At 35.2% G+C, this 27,628-nt stretch overlaps 1 protein-coding gene across 1 annotated transcript in view; it reads left to right on the top strand.

The window, feature by feature from the left end:
• Positions 1–27,628, top strand: part of PLCL1 (phospholipase C like 1 (inactive)) — a gene marked incomplete at its 3' end in the record, with an annotated part of 357,668 nt that overhangs the window by 264,894 nt on the left and 65,146 nt on the right. Inside the window, exons 2-3 of the mRNA XM_079710337.1 lie at positions 20,711–23,185; positions 25,892–26,095. Of these exons, the coding sequence (XP_079566463.1) occupies positions 20,711–23,185; positions 25,892–26,095 (2,679 nt within the window). The remainder of the gene's footprint in view (positions 1–20,710; positions 23,186–25,891; positions 26,096–27,628) is intronic.

Genomic DNA, 27,628 nt, shown 5'->3' with positions numbered 1-27,628 from the left:
TCAGCATTTGGTGTTGTCAGTATTCTGCATTTTGGCCATTCTAATTGGTGTGTTGTGTTATCTCATTGCTGTTTTAATTTGCATTTTCCTGATGATATATAATGTGAAACATCTTACTTTTCATCTGTATATCTTCTTTGATGAGATGTCTGTGAAGGTCTTTGGTCCATTTTTTAATAGGGCTGTTTGTTTTCTTAGGGTTGTTTGTTGACTTTGAAGTGTTCTTTGTGTATTTTGGATAACAGCTCTATTTCAAATGTGTCTTTTGCAAATATTTTCTCCCACTCTTTAGCTTGCCTTCTCATTCTCTTATATTACTTTTGTTTTTAAAAACTTGTTTATCACATAATAGTAGTGATTATATCAAATTGCTAATTACATTAAATATCAAAGTGTTAGGTATTATGACTGAAAATTTCAAAGAATTTCATTTATCTAGTGGAAATCCTAAGGTTACTGACTTCACCACAAATTCATGACAACTAGAAGCCAAATCGAACCTCAACAATGCCTGACAATCAGTTTTCTAGTAAGTTATTCTCTGACTTGCCACAGGGATTAATATTACCCAAATCATATACTCATATTCTCTCAAGCAGAGAGGGATATTGGCTCAGATCCTGATGTCTGGGAGTATCTAGCTGAATCCAGAGCAAGAAAAAGTTATCAGGAGCCTTTTTTCTTTCTACCTTTTAGTTCTGTGTTCCTCAGGTTTTCTTCCCAGGTGAGATAAAGTTGGGTGCCAGTAGTTCCAGACTTACATCCCCCCATGTTAGGAGCCCTAGAGGAAAAAGTGTGCTTCTTTCCCTGGGGCTTCTTTTTTCCCAGTGGTTTCATCAAAAGTTCTGCGATGGGTTGAAACAATGATTAATGCAAGAGTGGTGAATGCTTCAGCAGACCTGGGCAAGACCACCCCCAGGATCTAGGTTGAAGGGGAAGGGAGTGGAGCATCAGTTCCATCTCTAGACCATAGACTGTGAGTGGGGAAAGGTGATTCCCTGAGGAATAGGAGGGTGAATGGAGGACGAGCCAGCAAAAACAACCCAAGACTGTTTCCGCTCTTGTCAGACCTCTGATTTTCCTTACCTCCTTCTCTATCCTCAACAAATGACTTTACCTTATTCTTTAGAGATAAAATAGAGGCACCAGGTGGGACTTCCCTTATTTTACCACCACTCATCCCTCTCATCTAGTATTTCTGCACTCATCCTCTTTTTCTTTCCTTCTATAATTTCTATTATTAAAGCTATTTTCTCCACATGAACCCTGGATCTCTTTCTTTCTCTCTTCTCAGTTATCCTCCCCACATCCCATTGTCCTTAGCTTCAATTGCTCTCTTTTTCTTTCCCTTCAGTACAATAGGAAAAACAAATTTAAAACCTCTTTGATTCATATCTCTCTCCAGCCATTGCTCTTTCTCTCAACTCCCTTCCTCAGCCAAACTTTTGTGTTCTCTACACATTAATTCTTCAATCTACTGCTTTCTATTCTCTATATCCACTGCTTCACCACTCTGCTGACACTGCTCATTCTAAGACCACCAATAGCATTCGTGTTATCAAATCTAGTGGACATCTCTTTTCTTTTTTTTAAACGTTTATTTATTTATTTATTTATTTATGGCTGTGTTGGGTCTTCGTTGCTGCATGTGGGCTTTCTCTAGTTGCGGCGAGTGGGGGCTACTCTTCGCTGCGGTGTGCAGTCTTCTCATTGTGGTGGCTTCTCTTGCTGCAGAGCATGGGCCCTAGGCGTGCGGGTTTCAGTAGTTGTGGCACGTGGGCTCTAGAGCACAGGCTCAGTAGTTGTGGTGCAGGGGCTTAGTTGCTCCGCAGCATGTGGGGTTTTCCTGGACCAGGGCTCAAACCCGTGTCCCCTGCATTAGCAGGCGGATTCTTAACCACTGCGCCACCAGGGAGGTCCCTGGACATCTCTTTTCATCTTACTAGACTTCTTACTAGCATTCACCACAGCTGACCACCCCTTCCTTCTTGCAATGTTCTCTTTTCTTGGCTGTCATGACAACATACTCTTCTGGCTTCCTCCTACTGCTTTGGCTTTCATTATCCATCTCCTTTGTAACTGATCTCAAAATATACTTTCCCAAAGGTCAGTGCTAGATATGCTTCTCTTTTTATTTTGCCTTTTTCGCTTAAGTTATTTCATCCAGTTCTATGGCTTCAGATACCACAACTAACTTGACAGTTCCCAATTCCCAAATTTATGTTGAAACCACATTTCTATCCTGAGGTCTAGTTCTCTTTTTGCAACTGCATTCTCAATACCTCCAGAGCCACTCACAAATCTGCTTTTTTTATTTCTACAAATGGCTCCTCCAATCCCTCTACTGCTCAAATCAGAGATCTGGGGGTCATTTGTGGTAGTCCCGTCTTCCTTTCCCCATTTCCCATTTCAGTTCCAGTAAGTCCTCAAAAAACCCACTTCTCTCTTATTCCCACCCCATTTAGTATACTTGGATCTCCTGCAATCACCATCTAAGGGATCGCTCCCTTAATAGTTCTGTATCCCCAGATTCGTTATCCAGCAGCTAGAGATATTTTTAATGTACGGACTTTCACCTTTCTGGCTTAAAATCTCAATGGAATAAACTCCAGATTTTTTCAGAAATGGCTTTCACAGCCTCATCTGATTTGCCTTCTGCCTGCCCCTCCAGCTTCATTTCCCCCCCCCCCTCTTCTCTCATTTGCTACACTGGTCTGCATTACTGTAGTTACCTCAAGATCTTCCCATGTTATTTCTTCTGCATAGAATATTCTTCCCACTCTATTTGCCTGGCAATTTCCCTAGTTTAAGTGCCAGTTCCTCAGGGGACTTGTAGGACCCCACTGCAATCTAAGTTAGCCCCTGTACCTAAAATACTTTCTTTCAGAGCATTTATTATAATTTTTAATAATATGTTTATGAGATTATTCTTTAACATATCTTTCTACTACAAGTGACATTATGATGCACCTATTACCAAGCTGAGTGCCTAACTACTCACCTAGATGAGTGCCTGCACTAAATTGGGGCTCCATAAATTTATGTTGAAAGAATTTAAAATATTCCAAAATTATCTTCCATACTGTATCCTCTTTTTGTGGTCTTTCTTCTTGAGGGGCATTTTTGCCAAGTAAAATAGCACAGTTGGGAGGAGATAACTAGTAAAGTGACAGTCTCCTTTATTCAATATTGGGTGAGAGAAAATAGCTAGAGTTGTAAAACTTGCATTCCTTACCATGGTGAAGGGGTGAGAAAATATGCAGAAAAGTAGAGCAGTAAAATGCAGAGGTAATGGGAGCTTATAGAAAAAAAATCAATCAGGAATAGGACTATCTGGTTTGGAGTTCAACTCTGCCACTGATTTACATATTTTTGGCAAGCCATTCAGTCCTTTTGTATCTTGGATTTTCTCACCTTAAAATTTTGTGGAGATTTCATGAGAAAACAAATGTGGAAGCCCTTTGCAAAGTATAAAACGTCTTAAAAATGTGAGATGCTCTTACTCTCCTTATTTTGATTTTCATTTATAAATATAAAGTGATTTTACTTGGAGGTTGTTAAACGAATAATGAATTTAGTTAATCTCAGAGTAGGACTAGCTGTCACTCTCTTTCAGTTTATAAAATTACTATTAAGGAACCACCTAGTGATGATAATATGAAAGTAAATGTAGTGAATTCATTATGGATCTACTTTTGAATTCTTTACAGGCTTTCCTGATAGTACTACTAATTAAATTTAAATATGATGTGGTGTCAAGTCTCTTTTTCTAAGAGATTAATCAGAGATTAATCTCTAAGCTATTTGTAAATTACTATGCCTTTTCATTGTGAAGTGTTTACTAGAAATGCTGTTTTAAGAAAAGGGTTATAGATTATAAATGGTTTCATTAAGTATTTTACTTCTGTCATTCTACCAGTTTTATAGTAATACATGAGTTTAATGTTCTTTTACTGACAATAGAAATGAAATCTAAGAGATGAAACATTATTTTGAAACAACTTTAATTTAACCAACCCAGCACGGCTTGGAAGCCATGCTGCACATGATCCTTTTATGATTAAGTACTAAAGAAGAATCCGTAATGTGAATATTTTTCTTTTATTTCTTCACCATGGGATTCACACTCCCTGGGATAAAATATCTTATCCTTTTCAGAGAACATTAGTAGATGTATTAGAAGTTTAGCCTCTCAGGGGTGTGCCAGTCAGTTTCATCAACAAATGGGAATTCAAAGCTTTTTAGTAAAACTAATGACCTTATATAACAACAACAAAAAAGCCCACACAATTCAAGTTGTGTTTTAAATATCTTTGTGTTCAGACAAATTGATAGCCTAGAGATCAGTATGTGTTAATTTATAGCCCTATAAAAGGCTATGATGTTCATCCCATTTTTAAAACTGCTAAGATGAGCAAGTCTATCTCAAATTTCATAAGGTTTTGTAAACTTCTCTCAGTGCCAAGAAAGTAAGCCACCTGGCAGTTTTTTAAAACAGTGAGCCAATGCTTAGGAATATGAACTGTAATTGACTGTTAGTATCTCAACTGAATTTGGCTCAGATTTACAAGGGATATGAGAGCATTTTTATTCTAGTTACACTGCTTATTGTTTCTTATGATTATATTCTCATACTGCAGATTATATTCTCATGAGGCAACCATCCTGGTGGTAATTGAGCAGATTTAGTGTATTTTATTTTTCCTGAAACTGTAAAAATGATTCAGAAAAATATTTGCTATTTTAAGTAACATTCAAGGTAGAATATTGGGTTCATTAGTTAAATTTCCTAAGATTCACAAGTTAAATGTAGAGAGTTAAGAATAATTGGTAGAAGAGTGTTCTAAGTGGCAAAGATGGACAAAAACCACTTTGTGAATTGGGATTAGTTGAGTTTAGATAAGAAACCTCTGTTAAAGAAGGGACTCTATAGCTATAATTAAAGCAATAAAGAAATGTGGATTAGGAGACAATGAAAGACACTTTTTGGGCACTACAGTATGTTTTCCAAAGAAAGACTTGGGAGCGTGTTGAGGACAGAACACAAAGGCAAATTTGGGATCCATATCTGGACATGAAAATAGAGGATTAGGCCAAGGCTACCAGAGAAAGGACTTTTAAGGCTACACTTGTTGATCTCTTGATAATTAGGATGTGTTCTCTGAAAGATTAAAGTTCTTGTAACCTATGTGGAATTCTTACTGAATCCAATTTCTCTGAAGCATATTTAAGTCCTAATTTAATACAGCAGATTTAAATCTCATTATCAGTGGAGTGCATTTAATTGAAATCAAATTGATTTAAACAACTAGTCAGGAAACCTGAGTTTAATCTCCTTTTCTTCCTCTGGGACCATTCATCTGCTTATATCTATTCTCAAAGCTTAGAGGTAGCAAAAGTTTGATTCAAAAGGAGATATACTATACATTTTCATTTAAATTGATAGTTTAAGTACTCATGAGGTTAATTTTACAGATACACTACAAAATTGAATTGTGCTTTGGACATTCTTTACACCAAGCTAATTAAAGTCAATAATTCTAAAGTGTAAGAGTCTAAAATAATTTCCAAATCAAAGACTTATGATATTTAGGGGATATTTTGTCATACTGTAATAGAGATGCATTGACCTGTCCCAAGAATAGTAAATGTTTAAAGTTTTGTATTTAACTAAAATAGCATTGGTTATTTTAATATTTTAAAATATTATTTTAATAAAATAAGCTAATGTACTTTATGCCTCAAGTAAGTCTTTAAAGATATATATTATTATCTCTATAAACTGCAACTTTCAGATAACTAATGAGGTAATTATGGAACTAATGATATGGAAATATCTTTAATATGTTTTCTCATAATATATACTAATATATGTTAATTTTAAGTAATTTGGGCAAAACAGAGAAAACTAATTTCATAATCCTGCTTCTTTTCCCCTAGGAATAACCACTATTACCAGTTGGAATATATCCTTCCAGATTTGTTATATATAAATGATGAGGTCTCATAATATGTAGTCTTTTATATTATCTATTTTTTAAGGACACATATACACACACACATACACAGATTATAAGATTTATAAGGTTTAAGATTTATAGATCTATGTCATCGATTATAAGAGCTTCACAGAGTCTTTTTGCATGAATATACCATAATTTATTTTGCCGGTCCTTACTGAGGATAAGTGTTTAGTTTATTAGTTTATTTCTAATTTTTTAAATATTACTGACAGAGTAGCACTGAACTGCCACTTACTTTTTTTTTTTTTTTTTAATGTGGACCATTTTAAAAGTCTTTATTGAATTTGTTACAATATTGCTTTTGTTTTATGTTTTGGTTTTTTTGGTGAGGCATGTGGGATCTTAGCTCCCCGACCAGGGATCGAACCCACACCGCCTGGCTTGGAAGGCAAAGTCTTAACCACTGGACTGCCAGGAAAGTCCCTGCCATGTACTTATATCTTTGCCCATTTGTTCAAATATTTCCTTAAGATAAAGTCTCAAAAATGATATTGCTGGATCAAAGTAGACACATCTTTAACATTTTAAAACGTATTATCACATTGCCTTCTGAAAAAGTTGTACCATTTTATATTTAACAAAATTCCCATTTCCCCATAACCTCACATTTTTTAACCTTTGGTAATTTGATATGCAAAAGTAATAATTTTATTTGTGTGTTTATAGTACCTATAAGTATTTGTGTTTGAGCATCTTTTCATTAATTTTGAAGCAGTTGTATAATTTTGTGAATTTGTGTTTTCCAAAATTAGTTTGTGAACACTTTTTATAAATCAAGAAATATATATCAAATATTTTTCAGTTTGAGATTTTAAAAAAAATTTGGACAAAGTTTTAAGTTTTTATGTGCTCATTTCCATCAGTCTTTTCCTCTATGGCTTGTGGCCTTGATTTATTTGTTAAGAAGAGATCTTCCACACCCCAAAACTATAGAAATATATGGTTACATCTTTTCTAGTACTTCCATGCTTTATTACATCTTTAATCCATCTAAAATAATTTTTTGGCCTGGCATGAAACAGAAATCTACTTATATTTTTTGTTCAAATGAATAGTGAATTTTTCAACACTAATAATTGAATAATATATTGTTTCCTTCGTTATTTGAAATGCCACTTCCACCCCACCCCTTGAAACAATCCCACCAGGCTTTTCATCAGAATTTTATTGTATTTGTCTACCGCTTAGTGGAGAATTTGAGTTTTACCAATATTATCTTTCCAGCAACTTTTATGTTTTCATTTATTTGATCCTTCTTTTTCAACTTTAAATGAAATAAAATTCTATATATAATTTTTGCACATATCTTGTTAAGTTTATTCTTGGCTTGTTTACAATATCTCTTGTTAATTTGAATGTGTTCCTCTCACTTCTACGCATCCCTGCCATTACATTTAGAAGCAATTTATTGTATAAGACAGCTATTAATTTTTTTACATTAATATTTTATTTTCCCACCATCAGTTTTATTATTTCTAATAATTTTCAGTTGATCATTTTGAATTTTCTAGGTAAATAATTATCTTCTCTGCAACTAGTCATGATCTTTCACCTTCTTTACAATATTTTATGCTTAATTTCTTATCCTTGCCTTATTGCTTTGGCTTAAGTACCCAGAATTATGTTAAAATATAGAGTAATATAGTAGCCTTTTGTTTCCATTTTTTATTTTAATGGGAATTCTTCTAAATCTTTACCAGTTGGTATGATGTTTCCTTTAGGATTCTGAAATAGGATTTTGATCATGTGAAGGAAGTTATCTTCTTTTCTCAGTTTATTGAGCGTTTTCTTTGGAATTAATGTTTATTGCCTTTGAGGAATTTATAGGTAGGATCATATTGTTTTTCTCTTTTAATCTATTTATTTATTGAATTACATTGATGGCTTGCTTAATGCTGATACATTCTTATATCCCTGGAATAAACCTGACTTTTTGAAAAATTGATTACTCTTTTAATATATTGCCATATTTTACTTATATTAATAAGTAAGATGGATCTACAATTCACTGTTTTTGAGTTTTATGCTTTTCAAAGTGCTTTAGCATGCTTTATTTCCTTTGATCCTTGAGATAGCTGTATGAATTAGGCAGAAATTATTACATTATTCTGATAAATAAGAACAATAGATATAGACCTTTTTGCCTGTCACAAAGTCATACAGGTAGGTGGTGATCGTGACACTAAAATCCATTAGCCCCCAACCCAATGCTGTGGGGAGAAGAAATTTAATTATTTCAGTAATTTCTATAAGTAAGGTGTTTATGGACTTTGAGTTTTATTATCTCAAATAAAAACAGTCCTTACATAATTTCCTTTTACATTTTTCTAAATTCAGACAATAGATTTGTTTCTTCTTTGACCAGGGAGCCTTCACTGGGTATCAGGGAGCCTTTCCCCTAAATGAGGCTCTGTGCTGAGAATACACATTCTCTGAGTTCTGCCATCTGTTTGTTGTACACGGACAGATGCCGATATTTAGTTAAAGAGAGGTAATACAGTAAGGATTAAAGTGTTAGTTGCTACTAACCCATTCCAGAAGTTATGGATAAAACTTGAAACCTTTAATCAGATTCATCTTGATTTTCAAGTCAAGTTGGCTATTTGAGTCAAAGATTTTACATCTCTATGGTAACAAGTACTGAAGCCACATATTCTATTATTATCATAAGAGAAAAAAATATTAAGGATGTTTTTTTACATTGCATTGTGTCAGAGAATTGACGTTATATTTTATATGTGATTCAGAGATCTACCTTATACAAAGTTTAGAGATTGCTTTTAGGGATCTATTACAGAAGAAATATTCAATTGGGAAGCTTAAAATAACTTAAGTATAAATTTTAGAATCTGTAAAACTTAATGCAAATGCAAGAAATGGTCCATTAGTTAAGATATACATTTATTTATTAAGTGGTAGACTAGACTTCCCTGAGTGTAGAGAAAAATGGATTTAGACTACAAATGAATTGTATTTTAGGTTTCAATAGAATTATACTTTTATAAAATTGACATTTAATCTTCATGTCCCGAGTCACACACATTTCCAAGATGTTTTTATAAAGTAAATTTATTGTTTTTAAATCTCTTGTAAGATTTTTTTTCTCTTAATGAGAAACCTAAACATGTTTATTTCTATATAGTACAATGGCACTGATTCTATCTCTAAGAAATACCACTAATAGTTATATATATTATATTTACTCCAATTGGAATTTATAACTGATGTATATAGTCTGAAGTCTTGTCCTTAACAAATGTTGCACAGAAAATCATGAATTCTTGGAATTTGACCATTTTCAAATTCTATTTCATTAATTCATCTTTATGCTCTGTAGCAAGGCTGACTATAGCCTTATTTCCACTTAAGCTAATATAACTCTGAATGATTTTCTTTTTTAAAATTGAGATTTAATTGACACATAACATGGTATTTATTTTAGGTGTAAAACATAGTAATCTGATATATATATATATTGTGAAATAATTACCAGAATAAGTTTAGTTAACATCTATCACCACACATATTTAAAATTTGTTTTTCTTGTGATGAGAACTTTTAAGATCTACTCTCCTAGAAACTTTCAAATTCTACATGATTTTATTTTTATAAATCACATCTGTTTCTGAAACTCAGCTCCAATAACACCCTATGATAACAAATGGTAGAACTCACATAGTGTTGAAACATATTGGGCATTTCCTTTTCAGTTTTAAATATGTTTTATTCAAATTTAGATGACTAGAGAATACATTTAAATTCCAAAGTGACTGAAATCAATGTAAATAATATATTGGTGCCTCATATTTGATGGTAAATATTACCATTAAAAATTGAAAAGTCAAAATGAAGCGGAAACTATTCTGTGAACTGGTTATTTAGCACACAAAGGAAAATGCAAAAATTTTTCAGGAACACTTTTGACATGAACTATATTTAATAATGTTCCATTCCTATTGATATTTTAATTTTTCAGATAATGTAGTTTAAGTAAATGTGCAACATTAGTTGGAATGAAAAAAATATAAAATTATGCATAGGTTTGAACGCCTCCCTAATCATATATCAATTTCTGATGGATGTCCTAATTAAGCGTTAATTATACAGTTATACCTATGAAATAATTAGGGCATTCTATTTAATCTCTACAACAATGCACTGAAAGAGATGTGTTAGCAAGATAGGTATTAAAAGCATACATTGGGACTTCCTTGATGGTCCAGTGGTTAAGACTTCATCTTCCAATGCATGGGGTGTGGGTTCGATCCTTGGTCGGGGAGCTGAGATCCCACATGCCTCACGGCCAAAAAGCCAAAACATAAAATGGAAGCAATATTGTAACAAATTCAATAAAGACTTTAAAAATGGTCTACATCAAAAAAAAAATCTTAAAAAAAATAAAGGCATACATTTACATATTCTTCATTACAGACTGTCTTTTCATAGGGACCATGACATGTTGCCTTCTATAAAGAGCAGCTCTGATTAATCCTCACACCAGAAACAACAAAGTAGTCTCTGGCATAAGTTCAGCCAGGATTCCTGAGCCTGCTGTGTAGGGAGTCTTGTGACGAAGGACAGAATCATATCTCAGCCTCCAGGCGCACTTGGTTCTTGGCACCTCTGCTGAGAGTTGCACAGGCTACTGATAAATTTTAAATGTAGTGCTTTTGAGTGTGAGGTGGACATCTGTCTTAGAGGAATAGGATTGATAGCAGCATGTCATTCTTCAGAAGCCACTAAATAATTGTCAGATGACCTTTATTTGTGTCCACTTCATTTTGTTCATATTGCTGCTGCTAAGACACAGTACTGTACCATATTCTCCTGGGACTTACAATAAGCAAAACCATGCATTTCATGTAGCAGTTGGATTAGTTGAAAACATCATGTTTTTGACTAGAAAAATGGGAGTGTTGATGTACCTTGTACCACTACTGTATACAAAGTAGTGGACTGTGAAGGATGCAAGAGGAGATTGGTGAGATTTAAGTGAGAAACAAGACTTTCCCAAGAAGGCAGTTGACACTATAAAGGAACATCTATGCTCGTGGACTTGCGGGGAAATAAGAGTTGAAAATAGAAAGTCCATCAGTTACTGAGATTTCACAATAAACAATAGCAGGGTTTGTGCCCTCATTCTGTGGGGAAAACAGAAATGGCAAGAATCAATGGCACAATAGAATGATCGGACGTCTGGAGACACGGGCTTCCAAAGTCAATATCGATCTGGTTTCCTCTGTGGCCAGATCTCCTCACCTATATGGACTTAATTTCTGTACAGGTGAAAAAAATTCCAAACAGGTGAATAGTCTTTGATTTTACCTATGAGCATTGATCTGCAATGAAAGATCAGAGATTTTTCATTAGGTTTATGATTTTGCCTCTTGAATGAATCACAGAGATGAAGGTATATAGAAAAAAGTTCGAGCAGAAGTAATTCTTCACCTTTAGTCCACTGTTGAACAAATATCATAAATAACATTTAAAATATATAAATCAGGATATAGTGTTCCTGAAATTGTGAGCCAGAAAGGATACTTCGGTATGATTTACTGTTATTCTTACCATTCCTTTGAGTTGGTTTCTTCCCAGTTTTGTTAAAAATTTCAAACCAAAGCCTTTTTAGTCTGTGCCACTCATTATGCTCTAGAGAATAAAGAAGCCTCTTGTTTCAAAATGAAACTGATAGAATGTAACTCCTTAATCTTGATTTTGCTATTCCAGTTATTTTAGGAGGCATTATAAAAACGTTAATCTATTGAAAATCCAGTACTATTGTGGTTAATAATGTGCTTTGCAGTCTATTAGCAGTTACTATGAGAACATGGCAACAGGACTTTGGTGTGACTAAACCCACTGATGCCATCTTCTGGGTTCTTGCAGCAAACTCTTACTAGCCACACTGTTAGTGGCAAGGTCTTTCTAGCACATCTAGGAATAATGGAGTCACAGGTAGGGCTATGTAATTTAAGATTTTTTCTCATGGCATAAAATTATAGTGTAGCTCCATGTGAAAACCATATTTGTTTTCTTGTTAAGTGGCAATAATTTTAAAATTATTTTAACTAAGACCTTTATAGTTTTTGAACATTTCAAAGCTTAATTTTTTTCTTGTCCAATTTTAAGTATCTAGATAAATGCCCTAGTGGTAAAGATGTAACTTAACTGTACTTAATTACTAGTACTCCCTTTTAAATATCACCTCTCCAGCTCTTGTGCCGCTTTGTGGTTTTGGTTCTCAAACATCCTCAATGTTATTTAAAGCTGTTTTTATTTATTTAGAAGCATTCGTTATATGCTTTGTTTGATTTATTAAATTTGAAGATTTTGTCATTATTCTACTTACAAATTTCATCAGTTATAAAAACCTGTGCATAAAAAGTGTGATGGAAAGAAAGCATTTATTCCAGGTGCCATTAGTGTTGGGATTAATAATTTTTAAAGAACTAATCACTGGGATGGTGTCTAGCACATAGTATGTGTTCAGTTAATCTTTGCATAAGTGAATGCTGTATTTTGAACTAATGCATGGAACATGAATGATGAGAATCATACTTGCAGAAAAACCCTAACTGGGTAGAAACCATGCAGCAGAAGAACTTGAGATAATCACTTTTATTTAGAGTAATGTCTTAATGAATTCTAATGAGTGATTGATTGCAGTGAGATATAGCACAGCAGAAAGCTTCCTCCATTAAACAAAACAAATCAAAGGTACTAAGAACCCACGCTGAAATAGACTCTTTCTATATTTTATTCCATCTTTGCCTTTAGAAAATCAACAATTTTGTTTTCAAGTGAGGAGGGTCATTTAGGAGATGTCATTTAAAAGAATGTTTAGAGGGTCTCCGGCTTCCTATAATTCAGTGAATTTCATAACACAGCCATGGCATGTACACTGTGGAGTAGATTTCCTAAAGGGGATGGCTTTAGTGCATTTTATTAAATGAATCACCTTTTATAAATTAAATGTAATGTTAAATACAGACATAAAACTTAACTTGGCGAGAGATATGTGCATGAATAACTTCACACATTGCCTTTAATTAATCCTCTTGAATTATAAGATGGTGTAGAGAATGAACACTTTTTATGGATAAGAAAATTCAGCTTCTTACCAACTAGGCTTAGTGAGAGCCACCAGGGAGAGCCCGTGGTTCACAGAACTTGGGTCAGGCTTCAACCACTTCTCAGCAATGCCCATCAGGACCTCCACCCCCACTGTCCCACACAGTGACATCAGGTGGGTCACATGATGCTCATCATAAGTAAGTGACACCACCTGTTTGTGACTTTGCATTAAGTAATTTGAGTTTACTGTGAGAGAATAACTTTGGAAATTTCAATGTGAAAAAATGGTGTAATTCTATAGTTGCAACCTTCCCTTACTTGAAACTTGAAGGCCACAGATGTAGTGATGATACCACCATCCCCAACTCCTGGAGTTTTGTGGGAAGAGTTAAGCCTTGTGTCAGGGGCTGGGTTTTTTCCAGAGTGCCTAACTGCCAGGCACGGTTGTGGATTTGGGCATAGACGCATTGGACACAATACTTTAAATATAGGTATATATGACACACATTACATACATCTAATGTGTACATTAGACTTGGATTCCATTCCTTGAGCTATCACCAATATAAGTTAATAAAGCCATCATTGTGAGGGTAGCCTTCTCTTGACTTATCATTTTCAGGCTGCAATTTGGCTCTCACCCCTGTCACCATTCTCACCATTTTGAAGGCAACATAAGACATTCTCTTATTAAAGTTACCAGTAAATATCTTGATGACTGAATCCAATAAGCCACTTTAACATCTTATTTTCTAACACTTGCTCCTTCAAATCTGCTCCTTGGTTCCTGTGAGACTCATGTTCCTGGTTCTCTTACCCCCCTAGCCTTTTTTTTTTTCCTTTAAGTCTTCTCCTCTGCCCAGCCTCTTCACCTAGATGGCCCATACTCATCTATAATCCACCATAACCTGAAGTAAGCCTACTTCATTTTCAACTTTACCTCTCCTTGTATTTCCTCTCTTTTAGCAATATTTCCATTCACATCTCATTCAAACCAGAAACCTAGGAGTCATCCTAGACTGAATAAAGAACTTCTGATTTTACCTCCTATTTCTTGATACTTCCCACTTCTCACCCTTCCTTTTATTAGCTATTTACCTCAGGCCATCACAGTCTCTTTCCTTTAATGCTGCTTACCTATTGCACCATCTTCAGTTTTGTCCATATCACATCCTTCTAGTGTGCATCCAAATTGATATATTTAAGACAAAAGTCAGACTTTATCAGTTTCTTCAAAACTCTTAAATGTGCTAGTTCTTAGCATGAAGTAGGTACCTATCATTGTTTGTTGAATGAATGAATGAAGAATGGAGACCAAAGGCCTCTCAGCATCCATTGTTGGGGCTCATTTGGGTCCTAGATTATATTGTCTACAATCCTTTGAAGGTTTCATGTATCAACTAAACCTTTTCTGAATTTTGCTTGGAAGTTCATAAAACCAGAATGAATATTATTAGTATAGAGTTATAGTTCATAGGTTGTCTATTAGAAAAAGATAGGCTCCTTATGGTGAAAATAAGATTTATGTGCTATATTTTTGCTTGCCTTTTAGTTATAGTCTATTAAATTTTTATGTGGAGACTTTCTTAAGAGAACTATTCAAAAATAAATGTTTCCCCCCATCTTTTACTAAAAAAGAAAAGCGAATGTCACTTTAGTGTATCTGCATTTATGTAGCTGGATTTCTGTATTATGAAATAAGTTTCTTTCTAATCACAGTTTTATACCTGGTGTTTTGATTTCCATTCTTAAAGTTTTTGTAAATTTGTTCTGTTTTAACAAAGAATCGTCATTCACTTAATAACAACTTACCCCCCCCCCAAAAAAAAAACATGGAAGGAATACATTACATTACAATTAGATGTTTAAACATGCTTATCAGGTCAGAGGTAGGGAAACCTGGGTTTGTTTCCTTTACTCTTAAGGTTTTGTACAATGCTTCAATATGTTCTTTTTTTGTGGTAAAATAGGCATAACATAAAGTTTACCATTTTAACTATTTTTAGATGTATAGTTCTATGGCATTGGGTACATTCACATTTTTGTGCTGCTTTAGTACACTTTTTTTGAAATTATTATATTGAAATAATTCATTATTGAGACTCAAAACTGTGCTTTCATTGAATAAGCAGAGTTCTCTCTGGGGCTTATGAGTGTGTTCTGATGAAAAATGATTTTTTTTTTTTTTGTGGTACGCGGGCCTCTCACTGTTGTGGCCTCAACCGTTGTGGAGCACAGGCTCAGGACGTGCAGGCTCAGCGGCCATGGCTCACAGGCCCAGCCGCTCCACGGCATGTGGGATCTTCCCAGACCGGGGCACGAACCCGTGTCCCCTGCATTGGCAGGCGGACTCTCAACCACTGCACCACCAGGGAAGCCCCGAAAAATGATTTTGTTTGCTGAGTTTTGTTAAGGAACTTGCAGCATATCTTATATTGTTAGGCTCAGAGAGCAAATGCCAATGGGAACTTATGGAAACAGGTTTATTAATTCAATTTATCTGAACATTTTCCCCCAACTTTAGTTTAATAAAACACATTTAGGGAGCTATAAAGCCTTTACTCTTGTGTGGGAATCTCATGTGATCATGACTGGTACCCTACTCCTAATAGTGTATAAGCAACAGTACTATAGAAAATAATGAAAAATTAAAAAAAAACTAGAACATTTGACCATTTTCCCCTAATATTTTGAAATTATTCTTAAGATTAGACATCAACCCTTATATCATGAGGTTAGATAGAAATTATCTTTGATATGCATATATTAGAAACAGTTTTCATAGACAAATCAATGTCTTCTACTGTTTTAATAAAAGACTAAAACATTTGTCTATTGCTTTGCCAGTTTATGAGACTCTTCTTGATTCTGATGATTAAATCCTTCATGTAGAGTATTGACTAATTTAAGAAGACAGTAGATCCAAATGTAAGGTCTTATCTGGAAATATTCAGAGAACATATAAACACAGTTTGGTTTATTTATTATATAACTTGATTAAATGTGATCCCTTCTTGTGAAATTATAATTTGGAAACTTAAACACAAAACGTTTGGAAATAGAAAAAATTGAGCTCAGTGCCTGACTAATTTTTGGACCCCACTAGAATATGAGGCTAAGCTTTAATTTAGGGGGTAGAGGCATCACAATGTGCTGTTCATACTTTTTATTTTGTAAGCTGCTCTAAGAAAAAAATTTTTGGGGGGGAGGAATTTGTACTCTAGCCTCTTCTTTTCATTCCAGAGTGAGGAAATTTAGCTTTGAAAGAAATGTCAAGTTCTCATACCTTATAATAATCTCCTTATAATAATGACCTTATGGTCATTAGAGTCAATTCAATCATCTCATGAGCTAGAAACTGGCAAAAGCACACCGGAACTAAAAACAAACTTTGGTTTCTCTTGGAAAGTGCCCAAAGTACCTGTCTTCCTAATATATAGATAACTGCAATGGATGTGCTCTTATTTCATCATCAAATTTTTTTTGGTGTATTTATCACCAGGAAGATCTATAACCAGTACTTTAACTTTCTTCAGTTGGAGATACCCCCAGTCTGTTTATTAGAATAGTACTCCTTTCCCACCATCAATCTGCTAAGATCTTCTTGAGGGAACTACAGAGGGGTGTAGGGCTCAGCAAAGAGGCCTTGGTGGTGAAGAAGCTCAGAAAGAGACTTGGAGTAGCCCGTCGTCCCCGTCTACTCTAACAGTTTCCATCTCCCCTTCTGCCAGCTTTTCAGAGCTAATGCATAGCTTGACCATTGAAAGAACAGACGTAGAGAAACATCAGAGTCCTGAAACTTTTCCAGCATATTTTGAATATAAATAATCTTGGCTCTAGTCAACAGCAAACAAACTATTTGTTCATATGTACTATGGCTCTCTCTATATATTATATATATAAAGTATATATATTTGCTCATTTGGGGGCTTGTAATAACTTTGGATTTTGTCCTTTGTGAGACGACAACCTAAAGATTGTTATCTTTTCCACTGGTTTCAAGTTTTAAAGCATTTTAGGTTAAGTTTTATAATCATGTAAAAGTTGCATGTCAAGGCAAGAAACAAGCATTACGAGGCAGGTGGATTCTTTTGTAGGGTAGATATAAAACATTTATTTCTTGGGGCTTCCCTGGTGGCGCAGTGGTTGAGGGTCCGCCTGCCGATGCAGGGGACGCGGGTTCGTGCCCCGGTCCGGGGGGATCCCACGTGCTGCAGAGCGGCTGGGCCCGTGAGCCATGGCCACTGAGCCTGCACGTCCGGAGCCTGTGCTCCACAATGGGAGAGGCTGCAACAGTGAGAGGCCCGCGTACTGCAAAACAAAACAAAACAAAACATTTATTTCTTGAAGACTTATCTTACTAGGAGAGAAAGTCTTGATATGAGGCGATGTCAAAATGTCAAAAAATAGTGGCTGAAGTCAAGATTGGCACTTAGACCATGGAGAAGGGTCATATAATACCATGCATAGGGTAGAGGAAATATATACATGCATTCAGAGGAACACTGATTTCCCATTTAAGCTTTGTTAGAAACTATTAGAGGTTTTATAATTCTGTTGACAACCATCTTATTTGGAATATGATCTGCTTATATAAAAATAATTTTTAATGTGAAAGCTCTCAATACTTAAAAGTCTAGTGAAATAGTAGCTTTAAAAGCTGAGTCACAGTCTAATTTACCATCACAATTCACAGTTTCCTTCAGTATTTTACTTGTTAGATTAATCCCATCTCAGCAATACCTTTAGGTTCTTGCCTTGATGGTGTGGAAAAATACACACAAACATCTGATATTTCTGAGCATGTGAGCTGTGACAAATTTAAATGTGTTCTAATAGTGCATCTGCATATAAACAGCTGAAGGTTTATGGTTGTTTTTTAACTTAAAGATGAGGAAATTGACCACTGTGGGATAATTAAAAATAACAACTCTCTGGAAAAGCAGGAGCTAAGTTCTTAAATGCCAGGGCACCAAGAGACAATATCCTCTAATCTAAATTTAGTAAAATTTATATCTTTGTCACTTGAAGATCATATATATATTTGAGTTAATGAATCATCCCACCTACATCCCATAACTAAAGCAAATTTTGTATCTTTTTCACAGGTAAGGTTTTAGTCCATTGAATAATAAATCATCCTGCCTTTTTCTGAATCATAAGATAGGGAGACTCTTACAGGCAAGACTGCAATTAAATGACACCTTAGAAGAGAAATTCTAACCAGTTTTAAAAGAATGCCTGAAGGAAACAGCCTAGACTACTTTGGCTACACTTTTCAGTGTTTAAAATAGTAACATCATATGGCTGTTTTTAAACATTTTCAGTTTTTCACTGAAGATCTGTCTTAAATGCTCATAGGTCAGGAATGAATCAACTTCTGGATAACCCCCAGTATCCTGGTCAGTGCCTACTGAAAGTCCTACAGAGACTAGGTGTATGATGAAATGTTCCTCTCCCTTCAAAAAGATTAACCTTACAAAGAATATTCATGAACATTTTCTCTTTTGAGTCTCACAGTAATGCTCTATTATATATAATGATTATTAGTTCCTACTTAAAAGCAAAAATTAAGATTCAGAGAGGCTAAGTAACTTACCCAAGGTCACTAGTGAGTGGGATAATACCAACTGGAGACTAGTTATTTCTACCCTAATGACCATGCCTTTTGCTGTCTATACTTTGCTGCCTCTTTGATATGCTTTATAAAATTGGGCACTTTAAACATGCACTAAGGTACTTTTGGGAAATTTGTTCCTGGGAGAATTATCTGAATTGATAATATGATTGGGAACATTGTGAATTTGAGTCTATGGTCTGAACAGAAGAAAATATAAAGAAAAATCCAGTTTTAAGTGGCATTGTTCAGATATTCAGTGCAAATGAATTGAGAGTGATAGACACAGTGGATAGTCTAGGACTAAGATGAAATACATTGTCTTATGATTATGAGTGTTCAGAGGACTGGACCTGAAATTTAGAAAAGATAATAGGTGAAAAGGCCTAGACACACCCAAGAAGGAAATAGCCACAAGAAATTCACCTGCTTAAAATACACTAACCTGCACAGATGAAGTTTGATGCCCTGTTGGCACTGTTGTTCAGGGAAGGGCCAAGTGGGCTGAGGAAATCGGGACTCTGTGAGACTAAGATACAAGGATACTTAACAGAAATGGGTAAAAGGTAAGATGCAAGTGTTCCCTGTGAAATCTTATGGCAAAAGGCTTCAAAATTTAATTCACATTGGAAGAACCTCAAAAATTAGTGGATCCATTCATATTTCTGTTTGGTTTTACACAGTGGCTGCTAATAGCATTATACTGAAATGTAGGTGTGAATCTCATAATGTTCATTTATTTTTATTTTTTTATTGAAGTATAGTTGATTTACAATGTTGTCTTAGTTTCTGGTGTACAGAAAAGTGATTCAGATATATATTACATATATTATTATATATATATTCTTTTTCATAATGATTTATTACAGGAGATTGAATATAGTTCCCTGTGCTATACAGTAGGACCTTGTTGTTTATCTATTTTGTATATGGTAGTTTGTATCTGTTAATCCCAAACTCTTAATTTATCCCTCTCCCATTCCCTTTCCCCTTTGGTAATCATAAGTTTGTTTTCTACATCTGTGAATCTGTTTCTGTTTTGTAAATAGATTCATTTGTATCATATTTTAGATTCCACATATAAGGGATATCATATGGTATTTGTCTTTCTCTTTCTGACTTACTTCACTTAGTATGATGATCTCTAGGTCCATCCATGTTGCTACAAATGGCATCATTTCATTCTTTTTTATGGCTGAGTAATATTCCATTGTATATATATATCACATCTTCTGTTTATGGACACTTAGGTTGCTACTGTGTCTTGGCTATTGTAAATAGTGCTGCTATGAACATTGGGGTGCATGTATCTTTTCAAATTAGAGTTTTCATCTTTTGCTGGATCCTATGGCAACTCTATCATAATGTTCATTTAAATTGTTTACCTATATCTGAAAAATTGCTCAAGTGAGAGTCATTTGTCTATTGTTAGCTCTCAATCTGACTTTCAAGTTGACTTTATTCTTCAAAATAGTTTGAGGAAAAAAAGTGATTTTTTTTTTTTTAGTTAAGCTATATTGTAAGCCCTTTTTGATGTAATGCATGTTAAGGTAAAAATCTTTTATTTGAACTAGTTTTAAGTATAAAAATTAAACTGTTGCAAAGTGTAAATGAGGAAAACTTTTTAAAGAAATCCAGCTTTATTTCTTCCATATATCTATAGGGACATGAGCAAGGTTGTCAAAGTACCAACAGGTAGAGAATCTTAGGAAATCTACTTTAATGAACAAATAAGAGTGATTTGTAGTTAACTTAATACTTGATTTTATTTCAAAGAACACACAGGCATTGGAAGAATAAGTTTTTTTCCTGAACTTAATAATATCAATTTTCTTGGCAATTTCTCTTTTCTGAAACAGTGAAAAGGTAAAATTTAGGCTAGCTCTTGTCCAAATAATCATAATTGCTGAATGGAGTCTGAGGCATTCATAGAGTGTTATTGAATTTGTCTATTTTCTAAAGGAAATTGACTCATTATTTTCAAATTGCTTTACAGGATCCTGCAAACCAAAAATGTGGTGGAAGAAAGAAAACCGTGTCTTTCAGCAGCATGCCATCAGAAAAGAAAATCAGTAGCGCGAGTGACTGCATCAGCTTCATGCAAGCTGGCTGTGAACTGAAGAAAGTACGGCCAAATTCTCGCATTTACAACCGTTTTTTCACTCTGGACACAGACCTCCAAGCTCTTCGCTGGGAACCTTCCAAGAAAGACCTTGAGAAAGCTAAGCTTGATATTTCTGCCATAAAAGAGATCCAACTGGGGAAGAACACAGAAACATTTAGAAACAATGGCCTTGCTGACCAGATTTGTGAGGACTGTGCCTTTTCCATACTCCACGGGGAAAACTACGAGTCGTTGGACCTAGTTGCCAATTCAGCAGATGTAGCAAACATCTGGGTGTCAGGGTTACGATATCTGGTTTCTCGAAGTAAGCAACCCCTTGATTTTATGGAGGGCAACCAGAACACACCAAGGTTTATGTGGTTGAAAAAGGTGTTTGAAGCAGCAGATATCGATGGGAATGGGATTATGTTGGAAGACACCTCTGTAGAGTTAATAAAACAACTCAACCCTACCCTGAAGGAATCCAAGATCAGGTTAAAGTTTAAAGAAATCCAGAAGAGCAAAGAAAAGCTAACCACCCGAGTGACAGAAGAGGAGTTTTGTGAAGCTTTTTGTGAACTTTGCACCAGGCCAGAAGTGTATTTCTTACTTGTACAGATATGTAAAAACAAAGAGTATTTGGATGCCAATGATCTCATGCTTTTTTTAGAAGCTGAGCAAGGAGTCACCCATATCACCGAGGACATGTGCTTAGACATCATTCGGAGATATGAGCTTTCTGAAGAGGGACGTCAGAAAGGGTTTCTTGCAATTGATGGCTTTACCCAGTATTTGTTGTCACCAGAATGTGACATTTTTGATCCTGAACAAAAAAAGGTTGCCCAAGATATGACCCAGCCATTATCTCACTATTACATCAACGCCTCTCACAACACCTATCTCATAGAAGACCAGTTCAGGGGGCCGGCTGACATTAACGGGTATGTTAGAGCTTTGAAAATGGGCTGTCGAAGCATTGAACTTGATGTAAATGATGGTTCAGACAATGAACCAATCCTTTGTAATCGAAATAACATGACAACACACGTTTCCTTTCGAAGCGTCATAGAGGTGATAAATAAATTTGCCTTTGTGGCTTCTGAGTACCCACTCATTCTTTGCTTGGGGAATCACTGCTCCCTACCCCAGCAGAAGGTAATGGTTCAACAGATGAAAAAGGTCTTTGGCAGTAAACTCTATACTGAAGCACCTTTGCCGTCAGAATCCTACCTCCCATCACCAGAAAAATTAAAAAGAATGATCATTGTGAAAGGAAAGAAATTGCCTTCTGATCCAGATGTTTTAGAAGGAGAAGTTACAGACGAAGATGAAGAAGCTGAAATGTCTCGAAGGATGTCAGTAGATTACAATGGTGAGCAGAAACAAATCTTGCTGTGTAGGGAGCTCTCTGACTTGGTGTCTATCTGTAAATCTGTTCAGTACAGGGATTTTGAACTATCTATGAAAAGCCAAAACTATTGGGAAATTTGTTCATTTAGTGAAACAGAGGCCAGCCGAATTGCAAATGAATACCCAGAGGATTTTGTAAATTATAATAAGAAGTTCTTATCACGAATCTATCCAAGTGCCATGAGAATCGATTCCAGTAACTTGAATCCACAGGACTTTTGGAATTGTGGCTGTCAGATTGTGGCAATGAATTTCCAGACTCCGGGTCCAATGATGGACCTTCACACAGGCTGGTTTCTTCAAAATGGAGGATGTGGTTATGTTCTAAGGCCGTCTATCATGCGCGATGAAGTTTCTTACTTCAGTGCAAATACAAAGGGCATTGTACCTGGGGTGTCTCCTCTAGTGCTTCATATTAAGATCATCAGTGGTCAGAACTTCCCAAAGCCCAAGGGAGCTTGTGCCAAAGGGGATGTCATAGATCCCTACGTGTGTATAGAGATACATGGAATTCCAGCCGACTGTTCAGAACAAAGAACTAAAACTGTACAACAAAACAGTGATAATCCTATTTTTGATGAGACATTTGAGTTTCAAGTGAACCTGCCTGAGCTGGCCATGATCCGTTTTGTGGTTCTGGACGACGACTACATCGGGGATGAGTTTATAGGGCAATATACAATACCATTTGAATGTTTGCAGCCTGGATATCGGCATGTTCCCCTCCGCTCCTTTGTGGGTGACATCATGGAGCATGTAACTCTTTTTGTCCACATAGCAATAACTAATAGAAGTGGAGGAGGAAAGCCACAGAAGCGCAGCCTTTCAGTGAGAATGGGGAAGAAAGTTCGGGAATATACCATGCTCAGGAATATCGGTCTTAAAACCATAGATGACATCTTTAAGATAGCAGTTCATCCCTTACGAGAAGCCATAGATATGAGAGAAAATATGCAGGTAGGAAAAATCCCATACTGTCCTCCCTTACTCCTGAGTCTTCTGACCCCTCTCTCACCAGTGAACATTGTGTTTTACTAATGATCTGATTCCTCAAAATATTATCACAGAGGATGTGTGACCCCATGTACTGCTGAATTAAATTCAGTATTGCCTGTGATAAAACAGATATTTAAAAAAAAATTATTGAGGTATAGTTGATTTACAATGTTGTGTTAGTTTCTGCTGTACAGCAAAGTGAATCTGTTATACATATACATATATCCACTCTTTTTTAGATTCTTTTCCCATACAGGCCATTACAGAGTACTGAGTAGAGTTCCCTGTGCTATACAGTAGGTCCTTATAAGTTATTTATTTTATATATAGTAGTGTGTATGTGTCAATCCCAATCTTCCAATTTATCCCTCCCCCCCACCCAGTAACCATAAGTTTATTTTCTAAATCTGTAACTTTATTTCTGTAAAACAGATATATTTTATGTTTCTAATGGTGAATGCTATGTTAAATCTGGCCTGAACTAAGCCAGCTAATGGAGTATCAGTGTAGCAAAATGCTTTATATATCCATTAAATGTCCCTAGTACAAAACTAAATTGGTATACGGGAATGTGTATATGAAACAGTGTGAAAAGAATAGAATATAAAATATTATATGTGCATGTAACATACAAAATTTTATATATACAAATACATGCATACTAATTATAAGTATACATGTAAAATATTTGCAGATAAGAACACAGAAAGGTATTTGAAGTCATATAAAACAAATGTAATGCCTATTAGATGATGTCTTAGTTGTTTGTGTACAACAATAATAAATTACCCTCCACGAAACAAAGAAGACTAATAAACAAACAAAACTCAGCACTTGACCTTGTTGAAAACTATTTAGTCTTCTTTTAGAAATGTGCTTTAATTGAAAGGACATGGATTCTGGATTAAACTCTATCCCTGTGTGATCTTGAGCAAATTATTTCAGATATCTGGTCATCAGTTTTCTCCTCATAAGGTAAGAAAAATAGTAATAATTACATCACAGGATTATTATGAGAATTAAATGAGAGTATATGTAAATTCCCCAGCCTTAGCATGTAGGAGTTCAGTGTCAGTTTTCTTGTCTTCATTAATGCTTATAATCAGAGATGGCTGCAAACCTTTTTCTTCAAGACTATTTAATATGCTCATTCTAGGCTCATGTTACTAAGAAACAATCAAACGGCAAATGCTTGCTTAGTCCCTGCAATGTGCAAGAAGATGTTGTTTGGCAGAAGCAGTAGGAGTCTATGTATGAGAGCAAAGCAGGAGAGGAATATTTTTCAATGTACTTTATTTGCTCCTTTAACTAACATTTTTATAGTAACCTTCACCAAAAATCCCTACATTCAAAATAGGAAACAAGCTTGAAGAGGTTAAGTAATTTCCCAAATATTGCATTTAATAAATAGGAATATTGAGCTTTAGATCCAGACTTAACCACCACCAAAACCCAATGATCATTCATGGTTCTTAGTCATGTGATGCTGAATGCCAAACCATGACTTGGTGAAAACTTTATTTTTACATTATTTCACAGAGGAATTCTGGAATGGGTTTAAAATCAACTTTAAATCACCAAAATGATAGAAAATACTATATTACATAAACCACATACAAATACTTAGATTGTTAATGTACAACTTGTGGTGGGTTGCCTTGGCTGCTATTTTAAAAATAGGCTCCAAATATCAGCATTATCTACCTGACTTTTTCTGACATAATTCTATAACTATTATAAACCCCTATGTTAGATTAGTTATAAGTCATTTCTACACCTGACTTTATATATTAGAAGTAGATTTTATGTAGTTCTATGTAATTCTTGGAATATGTCCTTTTCATGTATTACGTGTTTAAAATACATAATAAGGAGAGTTGGCTATAGATAAAATTTTTCCAGTTAGTACTGATAATTTATCTCATCTCAGATATTTTTTGGTTTGGGATTATTTAGAGCCTAATTACTAGAAAAATGGATACCATCATTGTCACTAAATTCATGAGACACACATTAGGTTAGGTATTGTTCATTGTTAATAGGCATAATTTCTATTTCCAATGAATCTTTTAAACGCCTGTCACATGGACAAATGTAGCTTTACATGAAATGTGTTTTATTATGTGTGTCCGTCAGCTGCATTTCTGGTGGGATGACAAAGGAATACCACTGATGGTTATGTGAAAGGAGTATGATGAGTAATAGCAGCCTGCTACCTTGAGGGGAAAAACTCAAAGAAGATGCACTCCAATGTACAACCACTGACATGCTTTTATGATTATCATGATACAAATTTAACAAGATACTCATGATCAGTCAATATTAATTTGTGTGCATTGTCCAGAACATTTCAGATATTCCAGAATATTCCACAACCCTGCTTTGAAAAGCACTGTGTAGCCTTGGGTCATCATCTGCTTTGCTTTGTGGCATATTTGTGGCAGTTGTTAAAAGCTGAGAAAGATGAAGTGTAGCTGTGAATTAGCTCTGTGTGTTATCTCCATGCGTATCTCAACATGTTTGGTTGGTTATAATCTAGTTTGCTTCAAATTTCATATGTTTTTAAGGGTATGCTTTTAATGAATATACTTTTGTGTAAACCTAGAAATGCTGGGGGGGGATGTGTCATGTGGTCAGAAGTGTAATTCCATGTTTTCTTCCCCACAGAATGCCATAGTGTCTGTTAAAGAACTGTGCGGACTCCCTCCAATTGCCAATCTGAAGCAGTGCCTGTTGACCCTGTCCTCTCGGCTCATTACCAGTGACAATACTCCCTCCGTCTCTCTTGTGATGAAGGACAACTTTCCTCATCTGGAGCCTCTGGGGGCCATTCCAGACGTGCAGAAAAAGATGCTGGCTGCTTATGATCTGGTAGGAAATTGTTACTCTCTATTTTTTCTCTGTGTGGGAAGGAAATCATATGGCAGGGGTTCTTTTGTGGAACTCCAGTGAATAACACAGAGTGACTGCCTTTAAAACCTCAAATGGGAGTGGCAGCCAGAGCTGGCCCACTCAGCCCCACCTAAGCCCCAGTGGAGACCTCTGAGGCAATGCTCAAAAGCATTGCCTAGAGCTCCACAGATTAAAAATGGAAAATCTCTGCTTTAGCAAGCAATGAATTATTGATTAAGTCCTCAAAAGTATACACAATTTCTCATCATCTAAATGGCTTTAGCCTGCAATGTCACCATTTAATCGCATACCTATAGGAAGTAAAATTATGCCTCAGTACTGCCTTATGATGGTTGAGACAAACTATTTCTCTGGAATTTATATTTCTACGCTAATACTGTTATCTGATTTTTCTGAATATATAATGGAATTTAAATAACAAATAAATTTAAGAATAACTATATTTCTGCATATCCTAATTCCATAAAAAATTAGGACCAAATGAAAAACTGGAAAAACTTGCGACATGTGTGCCAGGTAAAGTGTAAATCACCTTAAAATAGAAAGAGCACTTAAAAATCAATGAGAAAAAAAATGAGGAAAAAAATCTTAATCTACATCAGTCAGGATTAAGTTCAGCTTCATGAAACTAAAAATGCAAACTAATCATGGCTTAAAAACACAAAGTTTTATTTTCTCACATAAAAATCTGGAAACCAGCCATGCAGGGTGGCACTTCCATAAAATTCTTAAGAACCTAGGCTCCCTCTAGCTTTCTGCTCCACCATCTCTAGCACATCCTCATGGTCCAAAATGGCTGTTGAAGCTCTAACCATAATATCTGCATTCTAACCATCAGGAATGATGAAGAGGAAAAAGAGGGCAGTATCCTCTCCCTTTAAGGACGTTTCTCTGAAAAAGCATAGATCACATTTTCCTACCTGGAGTTGACACATAGACACACTTAGCTGCAAATGAAAATGGGAAATGTCTTTATTTTAAAGCGCTATGTGCTCAACTAAAAGTCACCTCTTCTGTTACTAAGAAACAGAGGTAGAATGAATATTAGGGGACAACAAATAGTCTTTGCTTCAGAGGTGAACAGGCAATTTATATATCTCCTCACCCTAAAAAAATAATAAAAGTGTAAAAACATATTTAACCTTAAAATAAGTTTTAAATTTAAGATGTTATAGAAATATGAGATACTTCCCCTCTCCATCAAACTGGCAATTTTTTTCTTTTTAAAAACTGTACCTCTGATAAAGAATTTAAGGAAATGGATACTCTTATCCATCTACCTTCAGTGGGAAAATAAATTGATATAATTTGAGGAGAAAATTTGGCAATATAATTTAAAATGTTTATCCCATTTGATCCATGTATTTCATATCCAGAGATTTATTCTAAGCCAATAGATGTGTACATAAACATTTATGGTTAATAATTTCAGCATAGAGGGATAAGTTAAATAAAATACAGTAAGCCATATTATGGACTCCTTTGAAACCA

The sequence above is a fragment of the Hyperoodon ampullatus genome, assembly GCF_949752795.1.
Source record: "Hyperoodon ampullatus genome assembly, chromosome: 8".
Classification (NCBI taxonomy): domain Eukaryota; kingdom Metazoa; phylum Chordata; class Mammalia; order Artiodactyla; family Ziphiidae; genus Hyperoodon; species Hyperoodon ampullatus.
The sequence above is the reverse complement of the archived record's forward strand: the minus strand, read 5'-3'. Positions and strand labels throughout refer to the sequence as shown.